This window comes from Notamacropus eugenii, chromosome 3, assembly GCF_028372415.1.
Source record: "Notamacropus eugenii isolate mMacEug1 chromosome 3, mMacEug1.pri_v2, whole genome shotgun sequence".
NCBI classification, from domain to species: domain Eukaryota; kingdom Metazoa; phylum Chordata; class Mammalia; order Diprotodontia; family Macropodidae; genus Notamacropus; species Notamacropus eugenii.
The window spans coordinates 120,301,810-120,327,381 of record NC_092874.1 but is presented as its reverse complement, the minus strand read 5'-3'; the positions used below and the strand labels follow the sequence as shown (position 1 = coordinate 120,327,381).

Here is a 25,572-nt window from a genome sequence, read left to right as displayed (position 1 = left end):
TCTTGTACTTAAAGGTCCAAACACAATGAAACATTGATAACTCATGTCAACTACATAATGCTTAAATTTATACTTTGCTTACTATACAATAAATGTAGCTTAATTTGTTGTCACTTGTAGAATACTTCATAAAGTACTAAAAATATGCTATCATTTTCATCACTCCAGCCTTCCCTTTTCTTTAAAATCTGGGTTGGGGTGCCTTGAATTAGCAAACAAAAAACTTTTCATGAAAGTTAAATAAAAATCTAAGGAAGTCTCTATTTTATTCAGTCAGCCTGTAGAATCTGATCTTAAATATCCTGCAAATGCAATTTAAGAAAACACCATCATATTAGATACTCCAGGGAGTTTGCCATGCATGTAGGACCAAAACTTCCCATCTTTAGAAGACAGTTTAATGACCTTCAAAATGTGAGTTCTTTGCTGTGTCGTTCCCCACCCCCAATCCCCGTAAGTCATACTTCCCCTCAGATTTCTTAAAGTAAGTAAAGTTAGGAAACCAGTTGTTGAATGGCAGGCAGGCCTAGGAAAAAACCAAGATAAGACCAAGAGCTGGCACTAATTAGCATTCCCTCTTTGATTCTTTACCAATACTTCAGCCTAAAAAACCAGGACACCATGTTGAGGCAGCAGTAAACTACTTTTGGATAAAGATAAGGTATCTTTAATGTAAAACAAAACAAAACAAAAATAAAAACAAACACCCAGACCCTTTTTCAAATAGAATCCTTTCTATCCCAAAATAACAATGTATTTTTTCTTTGAACTCTGTAATGAAACGTTACCCCTATACTTTGAGTTAACTTTTTTTGGTTTCCTCTCTGCAATAAGATTCCTTAAGAACAGGACACATTTCCTTTTTCCTTCTATTCCTCCAACTGGTTAGCATAATCACCTTGTGTGTAAGCACTAAATAAATATCTCTTGATTTAGGAGAGATGAAAAATTAGCACTATAATCTGTAAAATAAAAGTTCCTTGGAGGCAGGTGTTGTTTGGCTTTTGTCTTTATATTTTTAGCACCTAGCCTGAAGTAGGTATCTTACAAATGTTTGTTAAATTCAGTGTTCTCTTCTCTATCACTTACCCTAAAAAAGAACCAGACAAGGTTGGTTTGGTGCAATGTGGAACAGAAGATCTTTACCCCAAAAATATAACCTGTTTTCAAATACATATTTCCCTAAGAGAATTTTTCAGGTTTAAAAGGAGATTCCTTAAGACTAAAAAGGTATACATCAATTCACATAAACCATGTTTTTATATACATACAGACCTTACACATAAATACTTTTTATCACATTACTACCTTAGAACTTCTGCACTTTAGTTAAGGGCAGATAATCTTTAATGAACAAATTTTCCTACCAAATATACAAAATGGGCATACAATTCCCAACAAAAAGTTAAATAAAATGAAGAAACAGAAACCAAATTAACATTCTTTAAGCAGTATCTCCTCACCTATTCAGAAATAAGTCACTAAAAAACTCACCATACAGAGCTGTCCAAGTTTGATTAATTACATCTAGACACACAGTTCCTGACCTGAAAAAGATAGAAAGAGTGGCATTTTAAGAAATTTAGTCTCCTGGGTCTGGCAATTTTTATTTCTCATAAAAAATGAAACATGATTATGTAACTGATCATTTTATAAAATAATCACATCAATTTGGGCAAATTTTTATGACAGAAAAACAATGCTGAGATGCTCATAATTAGATTCACTCAAAAATGATGTAGATGTAGACCACAGAACAATCCTACTGAGTTTTAAGGTCACTACGTCACAATTAAAATGACGAAAAAGCACATCTATATTTGTTTAAATGACAATAAGTGAGATTCAACTGTAACCATTTATAATTACATTTGTTTTCATTAATAGGTTTTTGAAATACGTATATATACTGAACAATGATCAACTGTGAACTTAGTTACTCAGCTACTCTGATCAATATAACGATTCAATACAGTCCCGAAGGTCTCATGATGAAAAAAGCTAATTTAACTGCCAAAGAGAACTGGTGAACTGAGTGTGAGCTGAAGGATATTTTTTTGAGGGTTGAACCTGGAAATAGGGGTACAAATAAGGCATAAAGAGAACTCTGACAATGTACTTATGCAAAGAGAATGAGGTGAGGTACACTACTGTCAATATTAGGTATAAGTAAATAGAATTAGACAGTGTCATATATAAATAGAATAGACGGTGGTCTTACAACAAACTCCTTTACAGTATCAAACTTCCACAAGTAACAATTCCAAATTGTTTTTTTTTTTGTAGAACAGAAAGTGAAGTTCTCTAATTAGAAGTGCTTCCTACTAAAGTTTTAATTAAACTACTTGAAATTTTTACTTACGCTTCATCAATGTTGGGATGGAAAATTTTATTCATGAATCCTGTAAAAAGAAATGTTAATTAGTAGCAAAAAATACCCAAAGAACAATTTGTAGATTTCAGATGAGCTCTCTCAAATAATTTCAACACTTCAAAATAAATGTGATAATATACACAAAAATTATTTTTAAAACTAAAGTTTGTTATTACAAAAAATTATTAAGATAGCTCTAATTACAGAAACACATTATACAATTTTGCAAGCCAGTATACGTTTGAAGGGAGAACTGATGTTTCCTACATACAAATGCCTTTAAACAAAGTTGTTTTGTTTTTTAAATTAAAGCTTTCCTTCAAGAAAATAATACTAAACATTGAATGTTTAGCACTGTTAGTACTGAACAACAAAGGTTTGAATATAATAACTTCTGGAGATCCTTCTGACATTACGCAGACACACAGGGGGCAGGCTTCACAAACCTCTCAACAGCCAGTTAAATGTAGGAGTTTTAGGCGTTTACAAGGACAATGACTCACTGAACTAAACAACATCCTTCACCTCCTTTACGCTCATTTCTGGAAATCTATGTTTGAAAAAAACTACAGGGTCTTGAGAAGGGGCTCCAAAAGTTAATTTTTTTCTACTCAGTTTGGGAATAACTCGATCTGGTACCGATCAGTACTATCATGTTCTCCTGGACTAACAAGCATGCAACAGAGAAGGACAATATGGGAGCTTAGTAAAATCCTCAAAGCCCATCTGGTCCATCTCAGACCTAAACAGGGTGCCCTTCCCCCACCTTACACTGTTCAGGACAAGTGTTCACCCAGTCTTCTAAAGACCTCCATCAAGAGCAAACTCAACTATCTCCTGAAACAAACCACTATACTTGGAGTTAACTGATTTATTATTAAGTTCTTAATCTAACTAAATCCAACCACCAATTATTAAGTGCCTACTATATATAGTACACAGGGCTAAATACTCAGAACTAAAAGAAAAAAACAATACTTCTTGCCTCCAAGGACCTAACATTCTACTCAGTAAGATACAGCATCTATATAAAGGAAATACTAAGACAATTTGAGAAGTGATAATTTAGATGATTAACAACTAATGGGATCGGGAAAGACTTCTTCCCATATCCTATGGGAAGTTAGTTCAGTATCGAAGGAAGCTAGGGAGTGTAAGAGGCAGAAGAAGGAGGGCATTGCAGGCATGGAAGTAAAAATGTAATGCTGGGTTCAGGGAATACCAAGTAGGCAAGTTTGGCAGGAACAGAGAGTACGAAGTGGAAAAGTCTGAAAAGGTATTCCTGGAGCCAAGTTGCAAAGACCCTGAAAGGTCAGAATGTGCCTCTCTGAAACTTCCACCAATTGTTCCTAGTGGCAGGACAGGGAGTCAGAAGTAGAATAAATCTAATCTGTTTTCCATGGGACAGCTCTTCAAGGATTTCCAGACAGCTATCACATCATTCCCTTCCTAGTAAATCTTCTCTTCTCCAGCTTAAGTAAGTAGCCCTAGTTCCACTAATTGATCTTTGCATGGCAGTCTTTTGTAACTCTGGCATTCTGACTGCTATCCTCTTGACACACTGTCCAACTTGTCAATGTCTTCCCTAAAATATGGTGCTCAGAACCAAACACAATATTCTGAAAGAGTACAGAAAGAGTACAAAAGAGACTTCTTACTCAACTAAAACTAGTCTTATATTTCCTCAGCTGATTTGTCTTTGGTTCTGATCAACTTAAGGTATATTTAGGCAAATCAAGACCTAATGTCAAATGTGATGTTAGATTAGAATACTGCTCTCTTTGAATGGATCCGTCTACGTTCATCACCTTCAAAAATTTAAAATCGTTACCTCCACCTTCAATGCAACGTAACTTCAATCTACCCTTTTTGGACATCCCCTAAGGTTGCCTTTCATTCTTAAACTTCATTTCCTTTCTATTTGTGCTGTTTTCCTGTGCTTGATTCCTTTTTTTAGGGAGAAAGGGGAAATGAGAAGGGGCAACAGTGAGTTCATTTCTCTAAGTAACTCTTCATGAGTAACCTTTCTACCGATGCAAATCTGAAATAGTTCTTAAACTTAGTATTAGAGAGTTGTTTATAGCACACTTGCCCTGGCTAACACAAGACAGTATATATCAGAAGCAGGATTTGGACCCAGGTCTTTCTGACTGAGGCACTATATCTTCAAATTCTTTATATACAAAGCACCATATTAACTAAATAACTTTTCATTACTTTTCCATTTCATCCCCAAAGTAAAAAAAAAAATCAAAGATGACTTAGTCAATAATAAAATAAATACTTATTGAATATTCAGTGCATTTTTTTAAGTGACCTAGAATTTTCATATATTTCCTACAACAAATGGAGCTTTCAATCCAATAATCAATGAAGATATCTAAAAAAGGAAATGCTTCTACTTAACAAGGACAAGAGATATTTACTGAATTAGGACTCTAGTCTTTTGCTAGATTTAAAAACTCTTTGTATCCTTTTTTTTCTCCATAAAGATTAAAAAAAGGAGGGGAATAAAGTAGGACTTTCTGATAAACTGGCCCCTTTCTACCTTTCACTAATCCCTCCAAGCAGTCTATAGTCAAGTTACACTGGCTTACTTGGAGCTCATCAAACATGTCATCTCAGTCATTTTTTTCCCTTCTTTGGTAATGGTTGCCCCCAAGCCTGAAATGTTTTGGCCCACAAGCCTTCTTTAAAGACTCAGTTCAAAAGCCCACTTTTCTACAGTATACCTTTCCTGGTCCCTCAACTGTTTCAATTTCAGATTGCTTATATTGACTGTATCTTCTATGTATAGTCAGTTATGCAATGTCTCATCAATTCAAATTTATAATTGCTTAAGGGCAACAGCCATTTTCGTTGTTCTTTGCTCAGAACTTAGCACAGCGCCCACCCTATAGTAATTTCGTAATAAATTAATGTTGACTGACTATATAAAACCAGAGAGAGAAGACTCAGACAATAAAGAGAGAAATTCCAGTCATTAAATATTCCATCAAGAATACATACTAACTTGAGACTATAACACACTAATAATAACAGCCATTCTTTATAGTATTGTAAGATACATAAATTGCTTTACATACATGATCTCCATTGCTACGGAGTCATTTCAAGGTCTCACTATACTTATCAACCAATTTTCCAAGATAAATGGTCCTCTCTCTACTCAGACCTCCTAATGCTTAGTTTGACAACTCTGATGCACTTAAGTAACACTGGGCATTCTAAAGTCAGGAAGATCCAAGTTCAAATTTGACCTCAGATACTTGACACTCAGCCATAAAGCTGCATGACCCAGGGTTAAGTCACTTAACCTCTTAATTCACTGGAGAAGGAAATGGCAAAGGACTTCAGTATCTTTGCCAAGAAAACTCTCATGGGCAGTCTGGTCCCCAGGGTCATGAAGAGTTGGACACAACTGAACAACAACAAATGACCTCAACCGTTACCCCTAAGTACTTCTAAATAGGGCTTTAACAGTGTAGCCAGTTCAATTCTATGAAAAATCAGCAATGAGATCACTTATTCAACTAGCTTAACAAAAGTCTGATAATTCAAAGATATTTTCCTCTGTGTAATAGTCACAAATGAAGGATAATTAAGATTATTTCACCTAGATTAAGGGGCTTTTGTGCCATTGGTACTTGGCTTTAGCAATCCAGTAAAACCTATAGACCTCTTTCTCAGAAAAATGGTTTGCTGCCTACATTCATAACTGAAGGAAACGCTAAAGTTTTAGTTGCAGGCTAGTAAAAACAAAGATATTGTTTTTCTCATCCATACTTCCAGACCCTCAGAAAATCTGGTAGACTCCAGGTTAGGAATGCCTCTCTGCCTCAAGAAAAAGAACTGATAATGTTTGAATACAGAAGTATGCTATTTTCACTTTCTTTAATTTTTTTTTCTTTTATTCAAGTCTTCTTGTACAAAATGACTAATATGTTTTACATAATTACACATACTGTCTCAGAGAAGGGGAAAGGTGGGAGGGAGGAACAGAATTTGGAACTCAAAACTTTAAACAAAAATGTTTTTTAAAAAGAATGCCTGTCCTAGACCAAGAGAGAAAAAAAGTATCCTTACCAAAGGAATTACTAAACCTAAATTTTTGGATGGTGGCCTGGATCAATCAAAGGAAATGAAATGTTAGCAACTTAAAACACCATTTTAGGAAACCATTTCCCACAGGAGTACTGGGCCTTTCAAAATCTTATTTGCAGGAAACAGATGTTTTTAAAAGGACTGCCCACAAGTTTTCAAAATAGTAGAGGCATTTAAAAATTGTTCTCTTTCATCAGTGTCTTGCATCTGAGCCTGGCAAACTTTCCCCACAAAATTCTTCTCAGCTTGGTCCTAAAAATCAAAAGTCTGTTGCAATTCTTCTTGGGTTAAAATAAAACCAAACATTTGAACCAAGGAATGACTGAAATGACCCCTAAATAAAGAGGGGAAAAATAACAAAACTCCACAATAAACAGAAAACACAATGTTTACAGCATGCCTCTGAGAGAAACTGAATTGACTCAAAAATCTAATATAAAATTAAGATCAGATGTTTTGAATAATCTGCAATCACTATCTGACAGTGGAGGGAACAAGGAATCAAAACTAAGGAGCCCTAGGGTCTCATCATGACTCAGTATAATGTTTCTGTAGAAGCTGTAGAAGCTAGATGATAGTAAGCTGGCCTCATGAGCAGAAGCCAGGTCTTGTATCTTTCCTAATATTTTAACAGTAATGGAAGTAATGGAAACAGTAATGGAATGAGTTACTACAGTCACCCAGAAATGGCATACTACTATTATTTCTTTGAAGACATAAATAGAAACTTTTCCTCTTATCCAAATTTCTCTCAGGTTTGCTAAGTAGGTTTTGGCAAATCCTAAACTACACTGTATTTTGGTAGAGTTTAAAGCACAGATTCTCCAAAACTACTTATGCAGTGTAATGGGTTATCAATGGACTTTCCTCCAGTAACTACTCCTCATGTCTGCACTGCATAAAGGTTTAAAAAAGTGCTCCTCACTGCAATCCTGTGAAGTAGGTAGTCCAAATGTGACTAATTCAAATCTATAGACAGGTGGATCTATCCAGGCAATAAGCACCCAAGGCAGGATTCAAACCCAGAAGAACCAAGATCAAGCCTGTAATCATCATACGATACACTGTCTCTTGGGGCCTGAGTTACTTCTGAATGAGTATGTGGGAAATTTTAAAATCTAACTAGCAATCGCTAGGAAATCATTTTCAAAAGACAAGATTTAATAGACAATTTTGCTTAAACTAATGGATATGAGATTTTTAAAAAAATTTCTTTTACCTAGACTATTGAAAGTACTTTCAGTTACTCAAAAAGAAATGTTTTAAGGAGTAAAGTCAGTCAATAAGTATCATTAAGGATCTACTATGTGTCAGGTACAGTGATAAGTATTGGGAATATAAAGAAAGACAAAAGACAGTTCCTTCTCTCAATGAGAACAGAGTCTAATGAGGTGACTATATAAACACAACTATTTATCTGTGTACACACACACACACACACACACACACACACACACGTGATAAATTGAAGATAGATAAGAGAAGGAAGGGACTGGCATTAAGGGAGAATTAGGGAAGGATTCTAATAGAAGTGGGAATTTAGCTGGGCCTTAAATGAAGCAAGAAGGCAAGAATGAGGAGGTAGAGAACTCCAGACATGGAAGAGAACCTCCATGAAAACACCCAGTGCTAGGAGATGGAGCATGTTGTTTGAAGAACAGACAGGATGTCGGTGCCATTAGACAGCAGAGTACTACTGATGGGCAGGCAGTTGGGAGGGGAAATATTAAGGTATAACAAACTGGAAAGGTAAGAGAGGGACAGGTTAAGAGCTTTGAAAACCAAACTGAGGGATTTATACTTGATCTTTATATTTGATCCTGGAAGTGACAGGAATCCACTAGAATTTAATGAAAGAGGGGAGGGTGGATGGCAGGGTTGGACATGATTAGGAAGGTTACTTTGACAGCTGAGTGGAAGATGGACTAGAATATGGGAAGACTTGAGGCAAGGAGACCAACAGGAGGCTAAGACAATAATCCAGGTGAGAGGTAATAAGAGCCTGCACTAGGCTACCTGTAGTGTCAGAGGAGAGACAAGTGTATAGAGAGATATTATAAAAGCAAAAATCAACGGAATTTAGAAACAGAGTGGATTTAGAAAGTGAGAGAGAATAAGGAGCCAAGAGTGGAGAACCTGGATGACTGGGAAGAGGTGGTACCCTCAACAAGAACCGGGAAGTTCAGCATCTAGGTGGCACAGAAGACAGGCCTGGAGTCAGGAAGACCTATTTTCAAATCACTTAAAGAGTGGAGGGTTTTGGGAGAAAGATAATGAGTTCAGTTGTAGACATGCTGACATTAAGATTTCTACAGGGCATCTAGTTCCAGATGTCCAATAGTCAGTTCAAGATGTCTAGAGGTTAAGACAGAAGTTTGAGACAGATAAGTAAATCTAAGAAGCATTAGGATAGAGATGGCAATTGAAAATCAATTGGTGCTGATTATCAAGTGAAATAGTAAAGAGGGAGAAGAGAAGAGGCCCAGGAGAGAGCACTATATACAGCACCCACAAACATGTGAGTGGTCATGATCTGGATGATGTTGGATGAAGATCCAACAAAGGAAAAAAAAAATCAGGAGAGAGCAATGTCACAGAAACCTAGAGAGAAGAGAGCATCAAGGATAAGAGCATGATCAACAGTGTCAAAGGCTTCAGAGAACTATGAGGATTGAAAAGCAGCCATTAGGTTTGGCAATTAAGACAGCACTGCTAATTTTGGAGAAGGCAATTTCAATTGAATGATAAGGTGGGAAGTCAGACTGCAAAGGGTTAAGAAAAGAGCAAAAGGAATTGGAAGCACGGAATAGAGGGTCTTCTCCAGTTTAGTCACAAAGGGAAAGAAAGATGGGGGAAGATAACTAGAGGGGACAGACAGATCAAGTGAGGGGTTTTGAGGATAGAGGGAGACATGGGGATGTTTGTAGGCAGTAGGGAAGCAGCAAGTAAAGAGGAAGAGATGAAAGAAGGTGGGTAGGGATGATAGACAGAGGTGGACAATTTGCTGAAGATGGGATGGAATGGGATCACTGGTGCATGTGAGATAGGGATGAAGGAAATGATGGCAAAAGGCATCTGGAATATGCAATCAGAAGGGAATAAGAAGGAGGTCTTGAGAAAAATGCTTGTTTTTGCCAGTGAAATATGAGACAAGTTCCTCAGCTGAGGAGGCAGGGGGAGTAGCAGCCATGGGCAGCTTGAGGAGGGATAAAAAGATCTGGAAGAGCTGCTGTGGTGAGTGGGATAGTGAACTGATTGGAGAAGTATAATGGACTGTCTTGCTTCCATGAGGGCCAAGGAGAGATTATGCAATATAAATCTGCACTGGACAGCACAATCTAATGATTTTCTCTAAGTTCATTAAGCAGCACTCGAGTAGGAGTGAAGGCAGCAGATGGTGTGAGTAATCGAAGGCTGAGGTTTGGCAGGGCAGTATCAACAGTAATAGGAGAAGAGAGCAAGGAGCTCAAGAGAAGAAGACAGTGTAGAGTTGAACTGGTTCACCAAGAGGTCAAGATGGGGAAGAGAGGCGGTATAGTGTTAGGGTGATGGTCTGGGAAAGAAGTGAGGAGCTGAGGATAGATGGTCACAATGAGCACAAAGAAGAAGGTTTGAAGTTGTAAACATGGCAAAGGTAGAAATGGAATGACATTAGACTATCAGGGGAAATTTTAGAGTTCATGAACATGGAAGGAATAAATGTGGGTGAATAAATGTGGGTGATGGCAGGATCTGAGGTGATTTGTAGCTGAGGTGAGGTCATGGGAAATGAGTAAGTTGAGGAAATGGAAGATTAGGATGTTTGAGACAACATTAATTTGTATGTTGAAGTTCCCTAATATGAGGGCAGGAGTTGAGGAAGAGAAGGCTGTAAATCAGGCAGACACCAAACTAATGAGGAAGGAAGGAGAGTGTCCAAAAGGTGAATATTCAACAGCTGCCAGAATAACTTAACTAGGTGATAAATATGAATGGAATGCACCCCAAAGGAGAGGTTACTGAATGATGGTGGTAGAGGGAGAGTCTGGAGTTGGAGTGGGGGGCATCCTAATCTTTCCACAGCAAACATCGAGTTCAAGGTAGGACTGAAAGTGCTAGAAAGCACAAGGAAGATTGAGTCGACAGGAGCTAGCCAGGAATTGAATAGACAACAGCCACCAATATCTTGGTCAGGTGGGAGATATGGATGGAGACAAAGCATTATTTAATTTCCCAACTACAACCAATGAGGAGGAGGAAGGGGGGGGGGGGGGGCAGAGGGTGAAATGGAGAGGAGGGAAAGTGAACCCAGTGCTAGAGAGGGCATCCAGGGAGGCCAGGTCTCATCAACAGCCAGAAAATTAAATGTATCAGGAAAATTATCACTCATCAATTATTCACTGAGTATGCTCAGTGAATTAAAATGACTAACTCATTTTAGTAAGTAAATGGTAGTTATTCTATAATGCAAATGTATACATTTCAACCATAAATACAGCAATCACAAGAGAAATAGAGTTCTTCTTTACACTATCATTTTCCTGTGCATACTTTGCTCAAAGGGTCAGTCTTATTCATAGCTGGGATACTCAAGTCTTCAAAATGATTTGAAGGACACCAAGGTGGTTCCCCTGCCTTGATAGGAGACTTAAGAGTACAGAACTGAGAAATCTGTAATTTTATGAAAGCACTACTTTAGTTGTTAAAAGTTTCTAGAAAAATATAACCCAACACCAACAAAATTAAAACTGTCTACAATATAGAGAAATAAACATATGCTTACCTAATCATTTAGACTTCTAGGCATCCTAACAAGAACTGAAAGTCATAACAAGGGATATAAGGAACAAGTCAACACTTGCCAAAAATACTTTCTGGGTTAAAGTTATCTTCTTTCATTATATTAAACAAAATGACAAAACTCCAAAGCAAATACGAAGAAAATTGTCTTTTAATTTGTTCTCACCAAGCAATGAGCATCATATCTGGCATTTTTCTTTTGGATAACAGCAACCAGCAGTGAAATTTTTGGATGAAGGGGGAAGAGTAAGAAAGAAGAGGACAGTAACTCAGGACTGAACATGTTTCCCCTGGAGTGTTTCTTTTTCTTTTGGCACTGTTGTCACCTCCTTAACTATGTAAGTTTGCAACAAGGGAGTTTTCCCAACATTTATTTCCATGCTATCAGGAACTGTTTTGAAGGAATGATTTTTTAAAACTACTTTTATGTAGGTAAGCTAAATGGAAACTGTACACTTTCTTAAAATCTCTGTGATGTGACATTTTCTTCCCTGCCAGGCATTTTATAATGGTATTTTCAATAAATAGCTGAAACCCAGAATTTCTTAAGAGTTTTTGGAATAATTATTTTGGGAAGGAGGAGGAGAAGGAAGAAGGAAGAAGGAAGAAGAAGAAGAGAAGAGAAGTTGATTTTTAAAACCCCCTCTGTCCCTCATGTTTTGGGTGAAGACTGAGTAGACTATGATGAAAAAGAACTGCTGAATAGAGAAAAAAGTAAATGATTAGTTATTACATAAGTATATAAGGACAAGATTTTTAAAAACTGGGAAACTATTACAGTTTTGTTTCAACTGTTTCTTTGAATTGACACATTTGTTTCACTTATGGTGAAAAATCACTTGACTCACAAGTTTTTAGCAAATTGGTACAGTAGGTGAATAAAAACATACCAAGTTATGGCAAAAACAAGTTAGACATTTCAACCCGTCCTCATGCCTAATCCCAGGGGAAGATCTGGTATAAAGCAACGAGCTCTGAGTAACTTCAGAGACTGGGTTCACAGATAGATGGTATGGCACAAACAAGCTTTAAGTCTTAAATTTTTGTTTCATTTGATTTGAGGGGTAAAGTAGTCTAAAGAATAGAGAACATCTGTTAATGGTGAAACTGGATAAAATACAAGGACTAATTACTTACATGTTAAAAGATGGCAATTACATTCAGAATGAGGTGAATTGCAAAGGGGAAGACCAGACAAATGACTTATGAAATTCAAAATAATCACATTTTACAATAATCAGATCAAATGCTAAAAACAAACTAAGCCTAGTAATACAGAAATAAAATTAGTCATTTGTAGACAGATCAGAAAATTATTGTTTTTGCAATGCATAAGCAAAAGAATCTCATTTTCAGGTCTCAGTCTATAAAAACAGTAAGTTATAATGACATCCTGTATTTGGAATAAAGAAAGCATTACTGCCCTACAGCAAGACTGTCGATGGAAGATAATTCTGAATCAAACTAGCTGATTGGTAAGATGAAAGCTTTCTTCCCTATTTACATAAACATTTTAGTCGAGACTTTACTTTTGCCTTAGAACTCAGTTCCAATGGCAGATGTAACTGAATCTCTTTCCTTCAGAAAAATAATATTCTAAGAGTATTCTCTTGGATCTTACCATTAATGTACCCACAAAGAAAAACAAGATGGAGCAAAACAAGAAGCACTGAAGTGTTTACTATGCACCTCAAGGAGCATATACCCTAATGAGGGAAGTCAAAACATAACAAAAAAAAGGAGCTGAAAAGGTAATGGGGGAAGAGAGGGAAGGAAAGAAAAGGTAGCCAAGTCTGAAGATATTAAAGGCCCACGCAGGAAGGCATGGTGGTGCAGTTTGGAGAATCAGAAGCTCAGAAGGGAGAGGACTGAAGTATAGTCAACCTTGGCCTGTCCTCAAAATGAACCACAGAAAGAGTTCACCAATGGAGAAGGGGACCAGAATAGCAAAGGGCATGCTACAGTGAGAAGACCCCAGGTACTGAGGAAAGCACTAGGGTGAGAAGGCAGCTGAGTCAAAGTGGTAAAGTCTAGAATATCAAAAGTACATCCAGAAGGGGAATGAATTACAACTCTATGATTGTACTAGAAATGAAATACAGAGAGAGTGGCCTAAATACAGGTTTGCATAAAAAGGATATGGTACTAAAGTTACCACAGACTCCTTGAAACAGTTAACTTAAGAGAAAGAACTGTGGAGGAAACCTTCAGCTTCTGGACAGGTAACCACCACCAAATATTTTGCCCAGAACAAAAAAGAGAAAAGAATATGCCCCCATTGACTTTTTGTGCCATCTCTAGCATAAATATAGCCTTTTCTATATATTATTACTAACCCAAGAGGTGGTGCAGTATAGTGGATCAAGGAGTCTGGATGACCATTCATGTTTTACTTCTGACACCTATAGACTCTGTGACTGAGCAAGTCCCTCAATTGTCCAGTGCTCTAGGCAACTTTTTTAAGACCATACATCTAAGAACAGTTGGGATCCATATTGGTAAAGATTTTCTCACTTTGCTATATCAATGGAAGCACAGGTCTGAACAAGAAAATAACTAATTTATCATAACCACTGAATTTATAGTGATCCATTCACACTCTGACCCAGATATAGGGGTGCAGATCAAAACAGAACTAGCTCATTTGGAGGATCAAATCCATTAATCTAGGCTAACTAGGTACTAAATACCCACAGATATTCTACATTAAAAAAAAAAAGCCAGGCTTCCAAAAGGCTGGTCCTCTGTTTCAACTGAATTACATTAGGTGTGCACCACCTTGTAAGACATGAGGAGACTCTAGATTTAAACCACATCTCAGACACTTATCAACTGTGTAACCTTGGGCAAGTCACTTTGCTTGTCTGCCTCAGTTTTCTCATCTGTAAAATGAGGATAATAATATCACTTACCTCTCAGGATTGTTGTAGTGACAAAATGAGAAATGCGTGAAGTACTTTACAAATTTTAAAGTGCTATATAAATACAAACTATGATGATGATAATGATAATGAGGGTCTAAACTAGAGCATAACTTGATAACTCTGAAGAAATCAGTTTCAATAGAATAGTCGGGCTGAAGTAAAATTACAAGGTTTATAAAGCTTTTAACTAACATAGGAGACCAAGTAAACGTATGCTCATTAAATGTTTGGCAAAATGATGCTGCAGGGACAGTGAAGTTCCAAGGAAAAAGAAAACAGGAGATTGATTTAGTAATGTTACAACAGGTTAATAACTTTACAGTAGTTGCATTAAGTATCTACCAGTCATCTCTGAATACTGTATTAGCTATTACTGCATAGGAATTAATATTTACCCAGCTTTTGAAATTTACTGTGGTGTGTTGTTATGACTTTTTGAAAAGCTGAGTGATTTGTAAATGTTTTTCACTAATCCTCCTTTTTTGTAAATTAAAGAACATTACACATTCTGGTTTTTATACTCCATAGAATAAAATGCAGTGTACTCTAAGAAAGATCATAGTTGGATCACAATATCAAGTCATGTGGCACAGGGTTTAGAAGAGTGAGAAGAAAAGAAATAGAGGCACCAAATGTAGATGGGGTTTTTTTTTTTAAGGAATTTAGTAAGTGAAGAAGTAAAGATTTTTTTAAGGATCAGGGAGACTGGGGCATTTTTGCAGGCAGCAAGAAAGGAAGTTGTAGACTGGGAAAGTCTAAAGATTATCATAAGAAGGACGACGATGACGGGGGCAATCTACAGAACAAGACACTATAAGGTTAATGGTACAAGTGAAGGTTTGGCTTTGTCAAGGAGAACAAAAGATCTATATCTTCAGCAGAGATTGGAGTGGAGGAGATAGTGGCAGGTGACGTTAGGGGTATATGACAGGAGGAGAGAGAAGAAAGGACTCTCTTCGAATGGCTTCAGTTTTTTTTATGACAGGTTCTTACTTGGAGAAAGGGGTGACATAGGACACTTGAGAAGAGGTGGTTCAAAACAAAGGATGGGGTGAGTGGTATAGAGAATCAGTTAGGGAGGAACAACAGGATTGCTGTATTGCCATGAGAGCCCTGTGAAGATTATGTAACATTAATCTGCAACGGTCCAACAGAATGGTTTCAGAATTTCCTCTCAAAGCACAAAAGTAGGAGAAAAGACTGTGGGAGTAATCTAGGCTTAGGGTTTGTCAAGGTGTGATTGGTAACAGGACAAAGGAATAAGGGATTTGAAGGTAGAAGACAGTGTAAAATGGAACTGGCTCATCAAGGTGCTGAGTTTGGAAAGAGAAGAGTGTGTAGAGAATTGATGACCCAATATAGTACTGAGGGACAGAGAGACTGACTGAGCATCACAGTGAGAGGGGAAAGTAGTTCTAAGAGGAGAAAGAAATAGAGAAGAAATGAAAAGATAAAAGATAATGATGGAATAAAGGGATTGATTAACCTTTTTTTGTATCATGGACTTCCTTTGGCAGTCTGGCAATGCCCACGGATGCCCTCTCAGAATGTTTCTAAATGCATAAAATAAAATGTATAGAATCACAAAGAAAATAAATTATACTGAAATCTAGTTATCAAAATTGGTTTTTAAGAAGTTCATATACCTTAGGAAAACCCTTAACCTGAAATTCAAAGTTCTTGAACATGGAAGTAGAGCAAGTCTCTGTGGCACGATCAAGAGTATAAACATCCTAGTGTATAACTAAGGTGGAGCAGGTTATGCAAGTTAAGTAGACTGAGGAAATGGGATGTTATGGTGTTTTGAAGTGACATCAACAACTACCTTAAAGTCTCCTAGAATGAGGTCAAGAGTTGGAGTGGAGAGGAAGAGTCAACTACTGCACTCACTGAGAAAGGATTTGTTTTGACATCTGAATGAACACTTAGATGGGTATCAGGAAATAGGAATTCTACTTTTGCTACTAATTGTATAACCCTGAGCAAGGGTTAGGTTTAACCTCTCTGGGCCTCAACTTCCATAACTCTAAAATGAGAGAACTTAATACTAGTTAATCTTTAACTTCTTTTCTAGATTTCAAACCATCTGTTTATTGAAACATGAGGTTTGATTTAAAACTACTATACCACTGAATATATGGTTTTCCCAAGGCAATTGGGATATTACTTTCTAAAGTAAAATTAAACATGATTACTTTAAGAATTTCAGGTCATCTGGAAATGGAGGAAAAGGAAGTTTCGGGATATAGTATAACTATCACTGAGATACTAAATCCAAATATATATATATATACATACACACATATATAAAAATTGGTGTTACTGATATTTTAAAAAGAATGTCAAAAACTGACACCAACTCATAAATTAAAGGATACCCACTACCATAAAATAAGAATTAATCTACATTGGGTGATGAAACGACATATTCAAAGGCAAAATTAAAATCACAAGTCAATTTCAAGAAGGAAATGGACAGTCTTCTGGCAAAAGTAGGTATGTAGGCATACCTTGTTCTGCTGTGCTTTGTATTACTGTTCTTACTGCAGATGTTGTACTTTTTCCCTTACAAATTAGTCTGTGGCAATCTTGTATTGAGCAAGTACTTTTTTCCAGCGGAATTCATTTATACTGTGTCTCTGAGTCACATTTTGGTCATTCTCATGATAATTCAAACTTTTTCATTATTATTCTATGTTACAGGTATCTGTGATCAGTGACCTTTGACACTTATTATTTTAACTGTTTTGGGGAGCCATAAATCACACTCATATGAGATGGCAAATTTAACAGATAAAATTGTGTATGTTCTGACTGCCCCACCAACCAGTCATTCCTCATCTCTCCCTCTCTTCAGGACTCCCTATTCCCTGAGACATAATAATATTGAAATTAGACCAACTGACAATCCTACAATGGCCTCTAAGTGTTCAAATGAAAGGAAGAGTCAATTAATGTGGCAAACTTCATTGCTGTCTCTTTTCAAGAAGTTGCTACAGCACCCTAACCCTCAACAGCTACCATCCTGAGCAGTCACAGCCCTCAACATGGAGGCAGACCCTTCACTGGCAAAAAGATTATGATTCACTGAAGACTCAGATGATGGTTGCCATTTTTTTGCAGAAAAGTATTTTTCAATTAAGGTATGTACATTTTCTTTAGACGTAATAGTATCACACACTTAATAGACTATGGACTGGGAAACAAAAAAATTTTGTGAGAGTGATGATTAAACTGACTTTAAGTAAGTAGTCCAGAATTCTTTAAGTCTTCACATTTCTTCTCAACACTTCAATGGAGCTGTGATTTATCTTATCAATGACACTCCATTCATTTAAGAGAACAATCCAACTACATTTCATTCACTGTAATTCTTGTCATTTCCCATAAACCTTCAAAAAAAAAGAGAGGAGTGATGTACTCAACATTCTGTGGACTTCTCTCTAAGACTGGAACATTAAGTGAGGAGCAGTGCAACCCAGACAATGCCAAACACTGGTAATCAAACTAACATCTTTGTTATTTCACCTGTCATTACGCTGAAGGTGATATGTGAGATCATATAGTCCAATCTCTACTTAAAACAACCATTCCTGTAGTTAAACATTCCTAGGAACACTTAAAAGCTAGGCTTAAAATTATTTGCTTTAAGCTTTCAAACAAGCACACCAATAGTATAATAAAAATAAGCTGATTAAGGACAGATAGAAGATGCTGCTCTAAAAAATTCGCAGAAAATGTTGTAAGAATTTATAATGGACTATGCGAACTTCTATTACACCATGAACCATTAACCAAAACCATTAAATTACCAATAAAGTTTACTAACTAGATAACATTGAGATGTCAAGTAACTAAAAATAGACAAGACTTCTTTGATCACAAAATAAAATCTATTTTGGGGTGGTTTTTGTTTGGTTTTGCTTTCAATATAGTCCCAAATCTCCAGAACTCTTTATATTGTACTGGCATTTGGCTCAGAGAGCAGGAATGACGACTCTACTCTTTAGAAAACGCAGTAGGTCAGTAAGTTCTTCATTTTCTAACTAAACTTCATATCCGTTAAATGACACAGTTCTCCCTAATACTAGCCTATATCTCAAGGCTTGCTTAGTGAATAGCTTATTCATGTATTCCTGTTCCTGAGGAAGCAGCTAGAGTTTTTCTGATCAGTGTTTTATCCAGAGCAGACACCAGATAAGTTAGTAAGCTTTTTAAGTGCTACAGTGGGCTTTGTTGGCACACAAAACAAAACTCTATTCTAAAAAGACGATGGCATGTAATTTCTGACTGCACCGACAAACATAAAAGATTTCTATTCCAGATTCAAAATTTTATATCATAAGTGATTAGAATCTATTCTAAAGATATTGTTTCAAAGGTACCATCATTTTCTGTATTCACTGATAAGACTACAAAAGCAGCTGTGACTGTGATTATCCAAATAAAATAAAGACAGAAGATATAGTTATCACTAACAGAGATGATTATAGAATTGCACATTTGGGAGGAACCTTGAAAGGTCACTCAATCTCTCTTACTACCTCAAGAGGCCAATATACATCATCTAAATTCAGATTAATATCTACCTTAATTTTAAAGATTTCCCTAGTATTTAACTCACATTAGGGTTAATTTTTTACCTTAAAACCCATTCATAATTTAAAACTCAGCTTTACAGTAAGTGTACTTTTTATTCCCATTTTTTTGATTGTTTTCTGCTATTAAGGTTATTTATTATATTGCAGAATAATTTATGGCTTCTTCTACTCTTTTGGGATTAGTCTTTTATACTGTGAGATCCTAGTGTGAACCATTCCCCTTATTTACTTAGCTTTGCAGAAATCAAGTTATATTCAATATACAGTGGCCATGGAGTGATTCATTATTAAGAGAAGGTCCTACAACCACAAAGCAACATGGACAATCCAAAAGCAAAATATACTGAGGTTTCACATTCAACATAAGGCAGCACACAGATAGCTGTGTTCCAAAACTTCATTTTTAAGTCTATTTGGAATTCAGAACACATTTCCCCATAGCTACAATGTGATAAATATTCCAAGTTCCTTAAGGTCTGAATCCCTGTCTAATTTGTCTTCCTATTTTCCTCAGAGATGCTATGTGGCTAGGAATCACAAACCATCACAAACCTTGGAAGAATCAGAGTTGTTGTAGACACAAAGGGCAGTGGAAAGATACCCGATAGATGTAAGTAACATGTACTATATTATCGAATGGTGACTTGCATGTGAGAAGTGGCATAAAAGACATCACCAAGAAACGTATGACTGAGAAGGTAGATAGATCAAGGTAGCAAGAATGAGACAGGACATGGCATGCCAACCACTGGTATACAGGATGATATGGATACCAAGCAGCCAGTTAGGACAGTGAATGAAATACTGGTACTAGAGTTAGGAAGACCTAGATTCAAATCCAACCTCTACTTGCAAGTGCAGTGGCCACTTGTTAGCTCTGTGACCCTGGATAAGTCCCAAATTGCTGTATGCCTGCAGTTTCCTAACCTGTTAAAATAGAATTTAACCTTCTAGGATTTTTGTGAGGATCAAATAAGATAATATTTGTAAAGTACTTAGCAAACTTTAAAGCACCATATAAATCCTAGCCATCGATATATTATTATTAGGGTTGTCATCATTATATTTAAATAACCTGAAGCATTTTAGGTGGGCTCCGCTGGGAGGATCTTTGGAATTCCATTCAACTTAATACTTACTGAGAAAAAGATAAAACTTGTATAGGAAATGAAGATGAATAGGCTAAATCTAAATTTCTTGAAAGAGTACTCATATTGATGAGATGAAACATAAATCAAAGTAAAACATTTTCCCCAACACCTAACATAATTTCTTTAAATATGCTGTCACTCCTTCATCACCTCCATCTCCATCCTTTAACACTAGGCTCAAGTGTCACCCACACGAGGCCTTTCCTGATTCCTCCAGTTGCTGATGTCCTTCTCTTCTGTGATGGGTTTAAAGGAGCCCTGATAGAGAAACACCAATGTAACGCAACTGCCAGAGTATATTCACAACAGGTCACTCACTCTCACCCTAAGCACCAATGCTTTGAGGACTTCTGCCTCCAAAGTATATCTGCACCATAAAGCTTAACACCCCCAACAGGGGTTCAGCATGTATATTTATAGGGTCACCAACTGTCTTAACTGGGGCACAAGTACAAGTGATTAACCTTTGGCTACAGGTGACTAACTGCTGCCACTTCACTTTTATAAAGCAGAAACATAGAGAATCTTCTGGTGCCCACCCTGAGCATGGCAACCACTCAGAGATTCTAGCACTTCCCCTTCAAATATTACTCTGTCTCGTCTACATATACTTACATATGTAGAAATTGTGTTAATTTCTTCTTGAACAGTGGCCACACAGGAGGCGGCTTAATAAATGCATGTTTATTGACCAACAGTAACCACCTAAAGTGTTTGTTAAATGAATAGTAAGTTTCCAACCTAGGCCATCAAAGCCTATTTAATATAAACTGTAATTTAAAATATAGAACACATAAAATATTAATTATGTATTGTGTATACTAATGATAAAAAATGGAATAGAATTTCAGAGTTGAAAGGGAGGGACCTTAAAGGTCATCTAGTCAAACCCGACTCAAAAGCATGAATCCTTTCTATAACACTTTCATAGATAAGTGGATATCTAATTTTGATATCTAGTGGCTATCAAGTTTTCCAGGAATAGGAAATTCCTAGGTCACCAAGTGACCCATTTATTTGGGGATGGCTTTAAATTTCCAGAAGTGTTTTATTATGCTGAGCCAAAATTTGTCCCCCTGGACTTTCCACTCATTGCCTACCAGGTCCAGAAGAAGTTCAATTTTGCATGATACCCTTTTGAAGGGCATAATACCCTGCTTTTCATTAAGCCTTTTATTTCCAGGTTATAAACCCTTATTTCTTTCAAAATGATCCTTATATAACACAATTTTGAATCCACTCTCCATCCTGTTACCTGTTCTCTAAGCAAATTTCAGTTTATCAATGTTTCTTTTTAATTGTAGCACCCAAAACTGGACATTCCTGATTTGGCCTGACCAGGGTAAAGGATGGTGGGACAAACACTTTCCTTGCTCTCCATATTATACTTTTATTAACGCAGCCTAATACCAAACAAGATGTTTGGCTGCCATATTATACTCCATAGTGAGTTTACAATCCACCAAAACCACCAAATTATTCGCATGAACTAGGCTACCTCTCCTTTCCTCAGCATTTATGTAGCTGATTTTTCTGAGCCCACAGGTAATTGTTAGATTACCATTACAGTTTCCTGGGATACTTCTGGATCCCATTTCTGTCCCCCAATGTATTAGCTAGGTCTCCCAACTTCATGTCAGTCTGAAAATGTTTTAAGTATGCCTTTACTGTCATTCAAGTTACTGATAAAAAGGCCAAACCAGATTAATAAGAGTCTTGTGGCAATCCACTAGGATGGATAACAAAATGAAACTCATTAAAACTACCAAAAGACTCTATAATACCATTAAATAAATAAAACAAGGGGAAAAAGCATCCCTCATCCAATTTCTGGTGCTTAAGTAAGAAGGTGGGTATAATTTATGGAGGATGGAGAGATAGATACATAGTAATGTCTGTGAAGACACTAAAAAGAACTTTTTAAGCATAGTACTTTATACCTACTAGGCATTCAATTGGTGTTTATCATTAAGCTCAATGCTTTAGAGACTGGTAGCACTGGTTCTCTATCAGGTCTAATTTAACATAAAAATTATGATTTTCTTTTTCCTTGTTAAATGCAAAACACCAGTACTGTTCTTATTGATTAGGGTTAATTTTGGCTAAAATGGAATGAAAAGCTAACAGAAGAGAAGGGGATACAGCATTAAAAATGTCTTATGTGTAGAATGAAGCAGAACTGACAGTGAGCTCATGCACAAAAGAACAGAGGAAAATATGAATGTGATTTCATAATGTAGGAACATAGTGGGATTCCCCTCATTAGACATCTTCAAAGATGTCCAAAGGTTGGATGATCCCGAGTGGATGTTGTAAAGGGGATTCCATTTAGGTACTAGTTGGCCTGGATGGCCTGATGTCCCTTCCAACTTTGAGTTCTGTGTACAAAATGTCCAAGGTGGTGAGGGGGTGTGATCAAAGTGATAAGAGTCATGAAGTTCCCTGCTGCTGGAGAGCACTGTCAATCCAAAACATAGTAGCCTTAGATTGGAGAAGGGAGAAAAAAAGGTAGTTGTCAACCAATTATTCATATGTAAACATGTTTTAAAGTCAGGTATTCATGCAACTGACTCCAACCTTTGTTTTTTGCAAGATATAATTCTGGCCTTTATTTCTGTGAAGTCTTTTCCAATGTATACTTTATATTACCTCAGATCTTCTTTGTTTTCTGAATCTCTCAAAGTGATCTGGGACACTTGAAGGAGGAGTTCTATACACAGGTTATCTTTCTTTCAATTAATCACTACTGTTGGTTGAAGAAAACCCAGATTGACTGAAGATTATTTGAGTCTCTACCTCACCAGTTAAACTACAGTCCTTAGGTACATCTCTGAAAGTGAGCTTTTTCTGTTAGTTTTTATGTTAGTTGTGTCAATAAGCAAGTCCCACTCTCTCAATCGCAGTTTCCTCATCTATAAAACAGAGATAATGATAATTATAAAGTTTATGTCTCTCGAGGGCCATGAGGCTTACTTTGCCAACCCATATAAATACTAGCTGTCGTTCAATAGGAATTGCTCATAACAAGAGTCTTCAAGAGGAAGCCTCATGAAGCCATGTTAACTGCTTTATCAGCTAGCTGCTGCAATTGGCAACTCCACAAACATCATACCTCATTCACTGAGTACCATCTGGCCCCTATTCTCTTCTTTTCAGCTTCTTTTGGTAGGTGTACTGTTGTCCCCTATTAGACTGTAAGCTCTTTAAGGGCAGAATCATCTTTTTCTTATTTCGATCCCCAGAATACCTGGCACAGAGCAGGCCCTTAACAGATGCTTACTGGTTACTGATATCATACTTAGTGCTATAAATAGGAGGGATTCATGCATCCAGTGGAAATTGGATCAGGTAACCCCTAAGATACTTTCTAACTCTTAAGATTTCATGATTTTAAGTGTAGGAAAATTTGAAGATAATGCCAAAAGGAGAGCTTCAGAAGTACATGAATTATGGCTGATATCAGTAGCCACAGTAGGCTTGGATGCCCAATGTAAAGTTTTAAACAATACAACCTTCTCTTACTTGGAATTTAAGTTTTGCTAGATTCCTTTATAAAGTCAGACACATAACTTTATACTTAAATCATGAAATTCCCAAAACACAAATCTCTGTATATAGGCTTAAATATTCCAAAGAGAGGACTATGAAGAACCAATGTATGGCAATCCTAAAAGTACATAAAAAAGAGCTCCAAAATGAACAAACTTTCCAAAGAGGTTCAATTTCACAAGATTTATTGTCATTTATAAGCTACATCTTGATTTTAGGTAGTATATTGTTTCCCACATTCTCTAAAAGGGCTCGTTTAACACATTTTCCTATTTTTATTTACAACTGCATGCCTATATGCTATTCTCAAAGAAAAGGAGATGCTGTTTATTGTAGTGCTCCAGATATATTTCAAATTATTTTAAAACATACTTCATTTAACAATAATTATGCTGTGGTTTTAAATGCAAACTACTTAAAAATGGGTCACCTTACAGAACTGATTCTAACTCACATACAATTTTCTTTTAAAGAAAAGTCTTTTTTTTAACTATTTTCAAAAGATCTACTGCCATTATGGTTTAGTGCAAATTAAGTATTAACAATCTCTAAAATATATACAGAATAAGAAAGGGTGAATTAGTAAACTGCTAAAAAGAGTAACATTACTGCCACCATTCACTTCTACCAATACTACACTCAAATATGATCATAAAACTGTACTGATGAGGTTCTACTACAAATTTGTGTTATTTAATCTGAACAAGGCCCTCACTTCAGAGCAAGACAATACTTTTATGGTCCTTGATTTTCCATATCATTCCCCGCACAATTCTCTTCCCTCAAGTCCCCCTTAACCATCATCCTGAGAAAAGAGGCCATGAACGGAAAGTTTGTGACATTACTCATTCACTCCTGTCTTGGATGAAGAAAGGCCCTTCCCCGCTACTTGAACACTTGATCCCCCATCCCGACATCTAAAGCAGACTGATCCCCACAATCATCCACCTAGTCATTCTCAGTCTCTCTCTCTCACACACACCCCTTTTTCATTTTGCCCTATCTACTAGCTCATAACTATTGTCTACAAATCTATTCCAGTCTCTCTTATCCTTAAAAAGCCTTTACTTGACACTACCATTTTTCTAAAGCTTCTGTCCTAATTCCTAGAAAAAGGTATCTACTCTCATCACTTCCATTTCCTTTATTCTCAACTCCTCAATCTCTTACATTCTGGTTTCCAAAGGGCATCCATCACTCAAGTAAAACTATTCTCTTCAAAATAATCAATAACCCACAGCTAGGTATATATTCCAAGGCGGTCAAAGATAGGAAGAAAGATACCATAAACACTCTAAAAATTTATAGCATTAATTATTATATAGTAAAGAATTGCCAACAGTTTATACCCATCAACCAGAGAAAGAAAAGATGACATATGGATGTAAAGAATATTATTGTGCTAGAAGAAATTATGAATATGAATAATAAAGAAAAGCATGGAAAAGACATATAAACTGATGCAAATGAAGTAAACACAATTAGGAAAACAATAGATGCAAAAAATGTAAAGGGAAAGAACAACACCAAAAAAACAAACCAATACCTGGATGTTATTTAATTATAATGATTGAGCTTGGCCTGAAAGAAGGAAGGAAAAAAAAAAGCTTTCTTCCTTTCTTGGCAGAGTAGGTGGGGCAAAGGGTGTGGTACACTGAATAAACTGTCAGACTCAGTATAATGAACTGATTAAGTCTTGTTGAAGGGCTTTTTCCCATACTCTAATTAATTTGTTATAAAGAATAAATCTTTGAGGACGGAAGTGAGGAGGAATCACCACAGGTTTACAGCTGAAAGGGACCTTAAAAGTCATTTAGTACAACACTTTCATTTTACAGAAAGGAAATCGAAGCCCGGAGAAGTTTAGTGACTTGCCTGAGGCCATATGACTACAATGTGGCAAACAGAATTCAAACTCAAGTCCTAATGCTAAATCCTCTATGTTTACCACAATACCACAAAAAAGAATGTATTTGGAAATAAGGGTGATTAAAAATTTCAATATAGCAATATTTTAAAAAAAAAAACCTCTCCCCAATAACAAACAAGCTCTTCATCTGATGGTTTTTTCTACCTTTACAGACACTGAT

At 36.5% G+C, this 25,572-nt stretch overlaps 1 protein-coding gene across 2 annotated transcripts in view; it reads right to left on the bottom strand.

Moving 5' to 3' along the window:
* The window catches only part of UBE2H (ubiquitin conjugating enzyme E2 H), a 127,482-nt gene that overhangs the window by 26,791 nt on the left and 75,119 nt on the right, over positions 1–25,572 (bottom strand). For both annotated transcript variants that reach the window (XM_072652753.1, XM_072652755.1), the window contains exons 4-5: positions 2,363–2,402; positions 1,495–1,547 (exon numbers count right to left, since the gene is read on the bottom strand). In XM_072652753.1, coding sequence (XP_072508854.1) covers positions 1,495–1,547; positions 2,363–2,402 — 93 coding nt within the window. The remainder of the gene's footprint in view (positions 1–1,494; positions 1,548–2,362; positions 2,403–25,572) is intronic.